General features: G+C 35.8%; 1 protein-coding gene across 1 annotated transcript in view; it reads left to right on the top strand.

The window, feature by feature from the left end:
• Window positions 1-15,032, top strand: part of LOC105053627 (midasin) — an 84,445-nt gene that overhangs the window by 42,762 nt on the left and 26,651 nt on the right. Inside the window, 14 exon segments of the mRNA XM_029267180.2 lie at window positions 1,298-1,371; window positions 3,164-3,314; window positions 8,508-8,606; window positions 8,708-8,808; window positions 8,886-8,975; window positions 9,066-9,131; window positions 9,225-9,389; window positions 9,534-9,741; window positions 9,874-10,466; window positions 10,469-10,765; window positions 10,877-11,528; window positions 11,531-12,384; window positions 12,501-12,687; window positions 12,766-12,831. Coding sequence (XP_029123013.2) covers window positions 1,298-1,371; window positions 3,164-3,314; window positions 8,508-8,606; window positions 8,708-8,808; window positions 8,886-8,975; window positions 9,066-9,131; window positions 9,225-9,389; window positions 9,534-9,741; window positions 9,874-10,466; window positions 10,469-10,765; window positions 10,877-11,528; window positions 11,531-12,384; window positions 12,501-12,687; window positions 12,766-12,831 — 3,603 coding nt within the window.

Below are 15,032 nucleotides of genomic sequence, written 5' to 3'. Positions count from 1 at the left end.
CCTGTTCAAGAAGGCAGAGTAGGATCCTCTTGCACCTCTTTGGTCAAAAAAATTCTGAACATGTCTCTGCAGGAGTCTTTCTTTTGATCATTTTTTCTGCTAGTGCCAACCTATATCAGCTTGTTTAGCCTGAAAACATTTGTATTTCAACAGTCAAACAATCTAACCTATGTCTTAGAGTACAGGTTAATATTTGGAAAATCTGATTTTCAAATTGGTTGATTGTTTGGACCAAGGTTTGCTGAACCAATACTAGGACTCGTACCAGCTGATGATCGGTTTGATACGATATGGGTCTGTACCTTGCTGTTGTAGGATGTACTGAAGTAGGGAGAGGGAGGGGGAAAGAGATGGAGGGGGAGAGGATGAGGAGCTTCGAGCCATGAGGGAGCTTTGAGAGCTCTGGATCTAGTGACAGGGACTGATAGGGAGGGGGAAAGAGAGACTCACTTTGCCAGGATGTTGTTATAGATCGTTGTTGTCGACTTGACAAGGATAGAGGGCATCAGGGAGTAGGGTTTTGAAACCAAGTGAAGGGAGTCTCAAACTAGGGAGGGCTTCACCCTTCATATCCCTAATGGACCAGCTAAACTGTTCTGGCGACCAATCAGTCTGGTTTGGCACTTCCCAAACTGGCTGGTTTGGTGTGGTACGAGTAACCTTGGTTTGGATGTAGTTAGATTAAGTTAACCTGGAGTAAATATGTTAAGTTACGCATAATCCTCTTTTACTCTGGAAAAATATACTCCATGAGGATGGAATAGTTTACTCTGAGATACGTGGAAAACTTTTCTGTGCAAAAGGTATAGTGTCCAACACTCGCTTGATCCACTAATCACGCTTATCTCTTATTGGCATAGGATGTTTTGTGGATAAGATATGGTGCTTGCTCCATGCTATTCACATAAAATTATTTGTATTTGGAAGAAAAGTGAACCTATTTGGTGTGTCCAGTAATCCTATTTTGGGCCCATGTGGGATGTTTTGCTTAATGCTGTTTTTGGTGATCCAATTTATAAAGATATGTAATCATGGGGAAGTTATTCCTTAGGAAGTATGTATGGCTCTACTTAAGTGACTCTTATCATTATTATATTATTATTATTTATGGTGAACTGTGTGGATTATACATGTACTAGTGGTATCCATCTTTTGATATTCTGTTATTCTGTACTTCTGTCTGGTAATTTCTTTTTCTTGTTTGTCTATCATTGGTGATTTATTGTAATTTTGTTGCAGATCATATTCTAAACTTCTATTCTTAGCTGTTGATGTTGAAATCTTAATTACTCTGCAGGGACAGGTATATCCAAAAATGATGCTAAATTGTTAAGAGAGCGTTCTCTGTCTTTTCTTCTGAAAGAACTAAAGGTATCAAACTATTGATTATGTTATGAGTTCCCGCTGGTCTCATTTTTGTTCATACAAGATAGGCTACCCAATTGTGATGAATGTATACATACTAGATAGTAGATACATTAATACAGTAGATAGTGAAGGTTGAGATATAGATGGGTTATGATGATAACCAGATGGATTTTTTAAAAAAAAAAAAAAATAAACATGTAAAAAACTATCAATTAAGCATATTGGGTTATCTCAATAACATAGTTCATATTCCATATAATAATATCAACATCTAAAGACTTGGTCAAATAAGTCATTTTCCAATCCATTTGACTCTAAACAATAGCATCAATGTTACATAGGCTAGTATTACCATACATCATGCCCATTATCAAGATGTGAACAGCCATTAGACTGCCACCAGCGGCCACCCATATAAATCCCCTGATGTATCTGGGAAGCCTCCTAGATGTATTCTGGAAGTAACTGGTGCATTTTTCTTAATTTTGAACATGGAAGAGTTAAAAAGGTATTAGACAATGACCAGATCAAATGCATATATTTAGTGGATATAGGCACAGCTTGCATTTTGAAGTATATGTGTGCGATAGCTACTCATGTCATTTGGTGCAAAGGATACATGGAAATATGGACTTTTTTAGCAGCTTTTGCCTTTTAATTCTTTGTATTAATATTTCTCTCTATTTGTCCATCCTAGTCCATTCAATTCTATCACGGGTACATTTCCAGTCAGTGTAGGCTTCATAACAATGATTCAGATTGTGTGAGGCACGGCATCATGGTTTTCCCATGAAACAAGACACGATGCCATCTCGGCCCATCCTGACATAATGCCTTTGGATGTGCCAATTGGGATACTATGATGATGGTGAGCATTTGGGATAGTGCCCCATTCCAACATTCCGCAGGATGTCCCACTGGGACTTGAATCCTTGTTGATAACTACTATCATGGCTTGCTTGGTCCTGGACCACTTCTGTTCCAATTGATTGCAATTCTGGTGCCCTCTTTCTTATCCAGCCTTCCTGTTATTGTAACAGCAAAGGATTTACCATTTCAACAATCTTTTAGCACGCCTTACATTTTTTTTTTCATCCTGCTTTTAGCAAACTTTCACATTAAATTTCCCATCTGTTTACCACATTCTTTTCTTTGTTTATTTATACTATTTTGCTTTTGCTCATTTTGTTTCTCATTGATAAGGTTGGCAACACTATTGCTTTCTTTAATATAACTTTACTAACTCATAGTTATCACCTTTTTTGCATGCATATGCCTTATATCCATCCGATTCAAATTTGACTTTGGCTTTCATCACGATGTGTTTTCTTTTATATCATCCAACTTAGTCAAAGTAATTGAAGCCCCTAATTCCGCTGTATCCCGGTAAACTGTCCGTTGTCTTTATCGTACATGACCAACTGATTTTATTTCGATCCACTCCCCTGTTCTTGCCTAGTCATCCATAACATATCCTGAAGGTAGCTTGGAGCCTTGGGTCATGGATCGCTGCAAGCATCAGATTATTTGTATATGGGCCCATCATGACCAATAGCTCCTGAATCTCCCCAGAATTTCTGCACTGGTATATTCTTTTTTGGAGTTTCAATTGCTAAGAAGCCAAATTTCTAAAATGCATATGTTTAGAGGCATTTCCTTCTGTGCTAATCCTTAATTATATTTTATTGTTTAGTTTGTTTATCTGAAATAAATAATGGATTTGGTCTACCCTCCATTGTTTTATAGTTTACACAGTTTAAATACATCATATGAAAATCATTTTTTTTTGATACAGGAGGTGTCTGATGGTAGTTTGGTTGACTCACGGTTGTTTAAAATGGAAAATTATGGATGGGGGGATGATCTAAAGCTCGCAGATAACTTATTCAGCAATGACTTGCATTCAGAAGATCTCTTTGGTATCGAGCCATTCTACATTGCTAAAGGTAATTGGTTTATATGTGGAAGTAGATTTATTATTTTGTGGAATAACAATGCTTTCATGGTGTGGTGGCCAGCTTGATTCAGTCTTTTTTTTTTTTTGGCTGATTTGATATATTAATTTGGATATCAGTGAAAACTTCCTCATCAATAATGTGTGCAATTACTTGCAGCTTGGTTCGTGTGAATTTCTGTTCTCCATTTAGTGTGGCTATAACTTTTGCTTTCAGAACTATCTGTGCAATTTGAAATGAGTGTAAAGCTTGCTATAGAGAGAGGTTGCAAATTTATTTTATTGATGGTTATAACTTGAACTGAAATTGTCAAACTGGTGCATTATCTAACATTAAGGACATCTTGATGTCAAATGTTTTAGAATATATTGATTTAAATATTTATGATGCATTCTTAGAAGGAAATCTTTTGGCAATTTGCATACCAACAGTGATACTTAAGATACATCAAGTTGATTAATCAAAACCAGAACACTCATAATCAAAGCATAGAGAAGAAACTAACGTAGTAGTTCCAGATTCATGTAGGGAGGTCTGGACATGCTATACAATATAAATGCCATAGATGATAAAAACAATTGCTACTGGTTATTGGCTTGCATTTGGATCAAGGGATGCGATAACATACCGAATTGGGCAGGATGCGGTGTGCTGTACCATACTGGTTTGGTACCGGTACATGATATGGGAGGTGTATCGACATTTAGTACACCGAATTGGCCCCTGGACCAGGCATATTGACACAGTAACAGGGTGGCACCAGTATAGAGCTGAGTACCAAGACGGAATACCTTCATTTGGAGTTTAACCGATTATTGGTGCCTATCCGTTACATTTTTCTTTGCAAAAGGTTGCTATAGGAAACATAATTATATGTATGTGTATGCATCATGTTTGCATGCATGTGCAATATAGTAGCCAAAAACCCATGTAATGCATGTTAAAAATAAAATAGATTAAGAAAATATTGTTGATGAATTGTGTTGATTAATTTGAAATGGCTGAGTTGCTTATTTAGATCTCAAGTCAGGGCGAATAAACATTTGCAGATAAGAATGTTCTCCAACTGAAGAGCCCAATAATTTAATAATAACAAACCCAAAAAGATATAGTTGTTCTGGATTGGTGAATTTAGATTAACAAATTTCTGAATGAATCATACCTCCAAGTTATTAGTATAAAATCAAAGTGACGTATGATATAGAGAAGGAAATAAAAGATTGATTTGAGTCAAATGATTCTAAAAAATGTCTAATACATTACTGATTTGCTGTTATTGAGTATTATCAAGATCGTGCCATGTTAGAAAATTTCATATGGAAACATATTTTGGCTATCTTGTATTAAAGTACAAATGATACATAATAACGAAAGTGGTCATACTCCATCATGAAGGGCCAAAAATAATAGAGAAGATACTATCATGTTATATTCTATAGAAAGCATAATAGAAAGGTATTTGCTGTTCAAATATGGGAAAGAACATGGATATAATAAATCTAATATATAGCTGTAAAAATAGTGCGGTGTATATCTACAAATCTAACACGTTTGAAAACTGAAATCATATGCTTTGAAGGCATTATTCATAAATCATAATCAGCTTCTATATCGAACCAATGCCCACACGAAAACAAATATAATAGAAAATACTAAATATTATTGCTAGTCAGACCTTCATAGCTTTCCTCTTTGACCATCCACTGGCAGTATCTTTTCCCTGCCAAAAAATAGAGGTAACCTTGTCTTGGAAGGGCAATATGAGATGGAGATTCACAAGGGAGAGATCAAGATTGGAGAAAGATGTATCAAGAGGGACTGGTGAGAGTGATGTAGACTCAGGCATATCTTGGGTGGAGTTATCAAATCTAATGTGTTACGAAAATGGGATACATATTATATGCTTGTGATTAGAGTATAGCCTTCAAGCCTGCTAGGGATTTGAGATGACTATTGTCTTTAGAGGACTTGTGCTAAGTATGGGTTTTGGATGGAGTTGACATAATTGGAATTTTGGGACCCATGAAAATCTTAAATGACAGCATCTCTAAACCAAAACCAAGTGGAGGTAATTTGTGGGGCTTACAAAAGCTTTAGTATCAAAACATCTGGTTCTTGGGAAAGAATTCTTCTGTTGGTGAAACATCTTGGACCTAGGGTTGGATCTATGGTACTGATTAGCATCCTATTAGTGGGAATCGCAAATAAGCTTAACTTTGCATTCATAGGTGGTCAAAACTAAAATCTGGCATGGTTTCGTGTATGCTTTTTCTTCAAATCTCCATGAATTCTTGTAATTTATGAGCTAAAAAGTTCCCTAGTTTTAGCATATATGGACGAATATATGCACATTGTGTAAAGAGAGGATCTCACACCTACTACAAACTTCAATGATTTGATTTGCAAAATGAAAATATAAATGTTGGACATGATGTACAAAATTTATAATGACCATGTACAAAATATTATATGTATTGGAAACCTCTTGCCTATGCATCTAATCTTCCCAATATTTGATTTACAATGACGAGACATTGCATTAGTTATGGGCCTGGGCTTTCCAAATCATACAATTTTTAATACATAGGTGTTTGAGCCTTTGAGATTTTCTTTACATCACTTCATAGTTTATATCTTCATTTTGCGACAAGTTATTTATTTTCTAGTGAATGTAACATCATCTCTTCCCTTCACAACCCATCTATATTATCACAACATATATAATTATATTACGTACCAGGAAACACAGTTGATGGAAGAGGTATTTCGATACCGCCCATTTATCAAAGGACTTCTGCATTTTTCCCCTCAGATATAAGAGTAGAGGTATTGCTTTAAAAGGTTTTGAATCTTGTGGAATAGGGCTGACCTAGTTTCTTTGTGGAATGGGATAAGTTGTCATTGCTCCTTATCTCAACACTTACCCTATGTTTGGTTGGGGTCATGAGAGGGTGGATGTATGAATTGGAAGAATGGATGGCCTCCATCCACCGTTTGGTTCAAAAAGTTGCTGGGAGGATGAATGAAAAAGGAGTGTCCATCCATTTTGGCCCACTAATTTGCATCTTCCCAAGGAAGGATGAAGCATTGATGATTGGATTTTTGCATTGACAAAATTACCCCTCATTAATTTTTTTGACATAACTATAATATTTCTTCACTTTTTCATTCATATTATTTATATTTGTTTTTATACATACTATTAAACATATATTATTGAATTTTATTACTAATTATTTTAATTTTAGTACATAATTTCGATAATTATAATTAAATAATTAGAATTATCTCTATTTCTCTATTTTTTCTTTACTATTTTTAATTAACTATTTGTATAATATTAATTAACTATTTAGATTCAATTATAAATTAATTAGTTATTTATAAAATTAATATATATAATCAATTCACTAATAATTAATTTATAAAATCATGTATTAAATTAAAATAAATTAAAATATTTATATAATTTTTTATATAATTATAGATTATAAAGATTATAAGTTTATATATTGTTTACTTCTTTAGTATAAATAAGTGTTATAAATTGATAATAGTAAGTTTTTTATCATAGGATAGTCTAGTAAAAATGTTATGTAAATATCATCCATCCTTTCATTCCTCTTATACCAATCAGAGAAGGGAATCATTTCCATCCATCCTTTTATGTTTCACCACATATAGATGGATGGAAGATCCATCCATCTTATCCCTCATCTATCCTTTCTCCACCCATTCTTCCTTCAATCCATTCTTTGTACCAAATAGAGGGTTAAGCTGGGGAATATCCTAGGACGCACCAATCAATACGTAAAATAATGATGTGATGATCCCATCTCAACACTTATGACGGTCTTGTCTCGACACTTAGGAGTAGTGATGGTACCCAACTCAACATCCTGTGATATGTCCTATTGGGATTTGCATCCATGAGGGCATCATTATGTCAGAAAAGGTCAATTGCATTGGCTGATGGTGGCTCTTCTAAAGCTTGATTAATCCACGCAGATATCTTGATATACATGGAAATATAGGAAGAGTATTTAAGTGTTTAAAATGATATGTGCTAACCTCTACTGTGATCATATTACGACATACTTCATATGTGTTTGCATGGAATGTGTGTACCAAAGGCCTTTTTTGGGTAATTATTTAATTTTCTATTTCCTTTCCTACATTTTTTGTAAAACATAATTATTGAAATTTTTATAATATGAAGTCTAGCATTTTTAGTAGATTATTTATAAGCACACTATATGATGTTGAAATTGGATGAAAATCTTATCAAATTTATGTTGTCTGTATTTAAACACTTTTTGGTTAATAAGTCTTATTAGTCCATAATGAATTCTATGGTAAGTGATTGAAGCCAGTAATATCCATATGTAGGTTTTGCATACTGAGAGGATACTTAATGGCATGTGAATATAATGCACTGGTGTGGATATTGAGCAATACATAATGTATATTTACAAATCATGCCAATAATGTCTTGATACCTTCTAGTACAAATTTTTTTGCTTTGAACCATATCTTGTGTATCATCAGTAAAGCCTGCCTCCAGTAATTTAACGGTTCTTTGTTTACATGATCTCATTACTTCATTGTTTTTTAGTTGCTCTATTTATTTCCTCAAACTGTCTATGCGCTCACCAACTGCCTTGGCATTATACTGTTGATGTGGGAAGTTGAGACCTTTGGGCTGTGTTTCAATCGGTAATACGATAAAATGGGATAAAATCGTATTATCCCTTTTGAGCTAGTTACCTGCAAGTTATTCATATTTCTTTTAATTGGGCTAAATTTTTGGAATATCTCTAGGTGCAGGTATTTTTGTCCATGGGAAAAGGAAAAGCGGATATATGTGGCATTTATGCCCAGAATGATGTACCCTAGCCTTCCCTCATGATAATTATTCCTCGCATAAGCAGTTTTAACTGGATAACTATTTTCTTTATTCCTATTTGAGCATGAGGTTTATTGGAAGATTTATGCCCGCCTCATCACTAAGCCAAATGCTGCCTTGGTTTTTAGTGCACTGCCTTATTGTACAACTTGATTTTTGCATTTCAAAATGATGAGCTATAACATATGTTGGCAATATTATCGAGAAATTTCACTCTTCTTGGATATAGTTGTAGCTGTGAACTTTTTGTATTCATAATGCTACACTCCTTTATTTAGGTAGCAATGAGTGTAAGCATGAGGGATTCGAATTTCTGGCACCTACTACTAGCCGGAACGTTTTGCGGGTACTGCGTGCAATGCAGCTTTCCAAACCTGGTCTGTAAGGATAGCTTCTGTAATTTTTAGTTAGCAATGGACATTTATGATACCTTTCCTCTTTATCACTGGTCAATTGCTCACATCACAAGTTGCTACAGTTCTGTTGGAAGGTAGTCCAGGTGTTGGAAAAACAAGTTTAATTGTTGCATTGGCAGAGTACTCTGGTCATACTGTTGTGCGGATCAACCTCTCTGAGCAGGTTCAAGATCTTTAATACTATTTTTCTTGTAGTTGACCTTGGATAAATGTTTTAACCTCCTATTGCTCATTCACCAGACCGACATGATGGATCTTTTGGGATCAGACTTGCCTGTTCAGGGAGAGACTGGAATGGAATTTTCTTGGTCTGATGGCATCCTTCTCCAGGTTGAGTGCATAATCTCTTTCCACAATTTTACATCCCAATTTTTCTGCATTATTACTAGTGATTTATTCTGGATCCATTAATTTCTGCAGGCTCTAAAGAATGGCAGCTGGGTTTTGTTAGATGAACTTAATCTTGCTCCTCAATCTGTCCTGGAGGCATTGACACTGCACTAAGTTGAATTGTTTTTTCAATCCAGTCATGTTAATTTTCTTTCTATGTTATAGTAAACAAAAGATTTCAAATTTCAGGGTTTGAATGCTATTTTAGACCACCGTGCTGAGGTCTTCATACCAGAGCTGGGTTTAACATTTAAATGCCCTCCTTCATTCCGAATTTTTGCATGTCAGAATCCTTCTTGTCAGGGTGGTGGCAGGAAAGGTCTCCCAAAGTCATTTCTCAATCGCTTTACTAAGGTTGGTCAAGTAAATTACAGTAGAGCTAATGTAGAAAATTAGTTAGACTGATGATGCTAATGCCAATTTTTACTTGCACTTATGCTTTCTTTTTAAGTAATGAATTTTGATTTCAGTAGCTTTATTTTTTGCAATTATTTTCAGGTTTATGTGGATGAATTAGCCGCTGATGATTATCTTTTCATCTGCCAATCACGCTTTCCATCAATCCCACAAACAGTACTTTCAAAGCTCATTTCCTTTAACAACTGTCTTTATGAGGATACGATGGTTTATCGAAAATATGGTCAAGAAGGCTCTCCCTGGGAGTTCAATCTACGTGATGTCATTAGATCATGCCAAATTATAGAAGGTACAAGCTAGAAACAAAGTCTTAGAATTCTTTGTATTAATAACTGAGTTTAACCAATGTTTGGCTGTATCCGTTTTTTTGTTGGTTAAAATTTAAAAATAACCTTATGATACTGTGAGTTCTGATTTGAAGGTGCACCTGCGAATGCCAAAGTTGACAGCTTTTTGAATATAGTATACCTTCAAAGAATGCGTACTGCAACTGACAGAAAAGAAGTTCTGAAGCTTTACGAAGCTGTATTTGGGTTGAAACCATCTATAACTCCAACACCAAGACTCCGAGTCAATCCAAAGTATCTGATCATGGGGAATGCATGTGTTGAAAGAAATCATTTTCAACCTGCAAAAATATTAAAAAGCCAAATCAATATGCTGCCAGGGATTTGTCAGAGTCTGGAAGCTGCTCTTCACTGTATACAGCAGCGATGGCTATGCATTTTCGTCGGTCCAAGTTCATCTGGGAAAACTTCACTTGTTCGGTTGCTTGCTCAGCTCACAGGAAATGAATTGACTGAACTAAGCCTTTCTTCTGGAACTGATGTTTCTGAGTTACTTGGATCGTTTGAGCAGTATAATTCCTATCGCAGTTGTAAGGCAGTCATATCCCAGGTTGAGCACTATGTTGATGAGTACTTCAGTCTACGGTTGGAGGTCAACTGGATGGATTTAATAAATAGTAGAAAAGATCTATTTGCAAAGTGGTTTTCATTTTTGGCAGTAAGAAAAACTATTCTTGTATGTCTGCCTCTGCATCTGCAGAAACATTGAAAACCCAATCTCACAGTTTGCTTAGTCCATTAATTGAGATTATTGAGGAACTGAAGCATGATTTGGAAATGTTTCACTTGCCTGTGTCATGGTCATGCAAAGACCTGGAAAAATCCCTAAAGACTGTCCTTGAATTGCAAAGGAAAAAGATGATGCAGCCATCAGCAAATTTTGAATGGGTTGCAGGTGACTTGATCAGGGCCATTGATTGCGGTGAATGGATTGTTCTAGACAATGCAAATCTTTGCAATCCGACGGTTTGTTGACAATCCACGCTTTCTTTTATTTTTTTCCGAACTTACTTTTTTTTCCTGTGCATATATACTACTACTTTCTATGATGCCTATCCCTTTTGTCTTTGAATTCAGGTTCTTGATAGGATCAATTCTTTGGTGGAGCCAGATGGGTCCATCATTATAAACGAATGTGGTCTTGTTGATGGAAGGCCTGTGGTACTTCATGCCCATCCCAAATTTCGAATGTTCCTTACTGTAGACCCAAAGCATGGTGAAGTTTCTAGAGCCATGCGTAACAGAGGATTAGAAATTTTCTTGATGCAACCAAATTGGCTGCTTGATGGAGAAGGAAGTGATGACTGCATGGGTAGTGAGATAATCGATGTAAAGAGTCTCTTAACTTTCTCTGGTATACCTAGTAGCAAGTTGATTTTGGCAATGAGCAACGCACATATGTATGCCAAAGCAGCAGGATTACGTCTTGGTGTACGTATTACTCTTCTTGAGCTTATGCGTTGGATTCAGCTATTCCAGCAGCTTCTCATGAATGGCAACCAGCTCACATGGAGTCTCCAACTAAGTTGGGAGCATACTTACCTGTCAGCATTGGGTGAAGCTGAGGGAACAGACACAATCATGCAAGCAAAAGTTTCCTACTTATCAAATACTGAATGGTATAAATTGGATCCACTGTCAGGTTGTTCCTTATCATTGCCAGGAGGATGGCCAGTGCCCCATACATTGAGAAATTTTTTGTGGTATTCAAAAGAAGCTTGTGTAAAGCAAAATGCATGTATTTGGAGTTCTTGGGTGCAAAATGTGCTTCATACAAATTCAATTTTAGCAGTGATGCAACTTTTCCATTTGACAAGATCAGCAAAGATCAGCCATCTGTAATACCAGCAAATATGCTGCAAGTTCTTTTATTTCCAAATGCTCTTGGCAAGCAGAATGTTAAGTCTAACATCATGCCTGTGGAATTTGATTTGGCACTGGTCAATCAGATGCTTTTCATTGCTGCAAACTGGACTATTGAACAAGCAACAGAAAATGATCTTGTATTGTATATTTTATGGTTCAAGTGGTACAGTTCCATGTTAGAACCGTATTGTCATTTTTTTAAATCCTTTTCGACTATACTCGAACAAGAAAGGGACCACCCCATTTGGAATTGCATTTTAGATGGCAGGAGGGAGGTCGTTTCTTATCATAAAATAAATATTGATGAGCGACCTCTTCCATTGCTTTCTAAGAAATTGGTGGAGTTGGGAGCTTCAGACGGAAACATTAAGAATGTCCAGAAACATCTTGATAATGCAATCCAGTGTGTGAACTTGTTGCGGCTTACATATAAACAATGGAATTCTGAAACAGATTATTCTTATGGCGAAAAGTCTTTGTGTTATTTATTATCACCAGTATTAAATTCTTTGAGATGCTTGGAAAGTGAGGTGCTTAAAATAGTAGCAGAGTCCAAGAAACTTTTGCAAATATACTCTAATATTCTTGAGTATCATTTGTCGTTTTGGAAGAGCATTACCTCATCTCATTTTGAATACTTGGTGGTGATTTGGAGCTGTCTAAGAAAGGAAGCAATGAAATTGCAGCGCAGATTCCCAGAAGCAGTGGGTGCTTTATTGGTATGTTTGTTCTTATTATTATTATTTTTTTTAAAGGATGGATTTGACCAGTTGTGAAGTTCTTACACACTTTTTCATGTTAAGGCTTTTATTGTTAACAAAAATTTTTGTTGCAGTCGGTGAGTTTGAACCTTAACCATATCTCAACTTGGAGTCTGCACACAGAAGAGCCCACCTTATGGATTTATGGGGGTCATCCCATTTTACCATCCTCTGCTGATGTTTTTTACAAACTGCAGCACCTATTGAGCTTTTGTAATGCAGTTTGGCCAAGGAAAAAGTTATTAAAGCAAAATTTTAGTGGTATGAGTTTGTGAAATTTATATTTTCTATTATTTAGCTTGCCAAGTAATTGTTAGTAATACATGGATACTTTTACAGATAGTCATTTAGTAATGGAGGCTGTTCTATCAACTAATATTGACCTTCGACACCTCGCAATGCAAGGTATTTACAATGCCAGTTATACTTTTTTTTCAATTGAATGCTTTTTGTACTCAATTTCGTTTGGCCTATCTTTAGGATCTGTCATCAGTTTCTTATGAGTGTATTTGGAAAATTTTCTTTCTCATATATGCCAGATAAACTATTCTTTTGAAGATGATTGTCTAACTTACAAGACCGCTAATATGAGTAGGCATGGATTATGAAACTATGGTCACTCATCCAAGTTCTGTTTTGGCATACAAAACAGAAGGGTCATAACTCACAACTTTGTTTTTGATTTAACACATTTCTCTTCTGCTATAGTATGCATGATGTCCCATCAGGATAATGAAAGACAGTCACCAAGGATTGAGAGGACTTGCTAGCCCTCTTTGCCATTTAAAAGTCAGCTCAGGCATTTAAGCAGCTGTTTGATCAGCTGGACCTCTGAATCACTGGTCCAGCAATATATTCATGAAGTCAATTGCTAATCTGTTAATTAAAATGCAAAAGGTATGATAACGTCATACATCACATAATTAGATTGTTAATTTTCTTATCTAACCTTTTATTACCACCACCACTACTACCATAATTATTCCTAATACATCACTGTTTTCATTCTCCTATTTGTTTTACCAGCTAACTTGTACAGTTGATGTTAACACACCTTATATGGATTAATAATAACAACTAATTAGAAAATCATTCTTTAATAGCTTATTAGTTGTAAAAATTATGGAAAAATTGCTTTTTATGAAACTAAATATAACAATTCTAACCCAATGATTATGTATTTAGTCATAATTTTATGAAACATGTAATATACCTCTTAAATACAATTTTAAGAATTAAGACATCTAGATATCCAACAACAAAAGGCAGGATATGCTGCAGTTTTGATTCCAGCTTCAACCGTTTCATAGTGCTATGGTAGAAATTTGATCTCTTTCCCATTCTCTTAGTAGTACTCAGTTCCCTCCATATATATATATATTGATTCTTTTTTTCATTTCTATTGTTACCTTGCTAGAGTTATTTTGAAGGTTGACTTCACAAGATGGGAGGTTAGAAAGGTGGATTTGGATGGTCAAATGGAAGTTATGGAAATAATACACAGAAACTTGGGAAATAATAGCATTCACTCTTTAAGGAATATGAGATGCGCTTCATGCATTAGTGAACAAGGTCCTCTATTACTTAAAAGTTTTTCAAGGATTCAAAGTTTCAAACATTTGCAACTAAGGTTGAATTAGAATTTTACTAAGAGGGCAAGAAATGCTCCCTAAAAACAAAGTTCAGAAAACCATAATGGCATAATCAATACTTCAACAGTCCAATTAACTACTTCTTTAATAGATTGAAATTTGAAATAGATAGCAAGAAATTAAATAAGCCAAGGTTGGTAGAACCATGTTGAGGCATACCCAATGGTTACGGCATGATTCAAATGCTTGATTCGAGACATCCATATATCCCCCAATTTGATGTGAGAGAGGAGGATGGGGGCTCGGAATTGGAAGATGACAGCTTCAATAGCTTCTCTTCGGCCCTTGAAGGAGAAATCAAAAGACTAGGGCTTGCAATCGGCTCTGATATCATTGCTCCAGCCGAAAATGATGGTGGATTGGCCTGGAATCGGCTCCAGCTTCTCTCTCTTCCTCATCCTTCGAATTTAGCCTCTCTCCCTTGTCATGAAGCCGTCGAAGGCTGTCCAGTTCCGTTGATGCTTGTTGGTATTGGTGAATCCGAGCAAGAGGGAGAGAGGGCTCGGAAAGAGGGAGAGAGGGCTTCTAAGCTCAATATTTGTTGTATTGCCCCATACCGGCATGCCGTTCCATACCGACACCTTGTACCGGTTCGTACCACGTACCAACACCATAAAAGGATGGTACCCCAGTATAGGGTCCATTACCAAGACGACAAACCTTGTTCGACCACCTCCTTATTACATTTTGAAATAGGGATCTCCTATTTCCGTAATTTGTTTTGAAGCAGGGGTCAATGGAGTTGACAAATCATTTATTGAATTCAGTTCAAAAAATTCAAAAAAAAAAAAAGTTTGCAGCGTATGGTTGGTACATTATGGACCCATTTGTACTGTGTCGATTGTTGAGTAGTCTGGGGTCTCGGTATCGATTCGGCGACCATTGAAATAAAAAAACCCCCAAAAATGAATTCTGGAACCAAGTTTTTTTTTTTTTGAAAAAAAGAAGAAATTT

The sequence above is a fragment of the Elaeis guineensis genome, chromosome 11, assembly GCF_000442705.2.
Source record: "Elaeis guineensis isolate ETL-2024a chromosome 11, EG11, whole genome shotgun sequence".
In the NCBI taxonomy this organism is placed as follows: domain Eukaryota; kingdom Viridiplantae; phylum Streptophyta; class Magnoliopsida; order Arecales; family Arecaceae; genus Elaeis; species Elaeis guineensis.
Note: the sequence above shows the minus strand (reverse complement) of the source record. Positions and strands in the feature narration are given on the sequence as shown.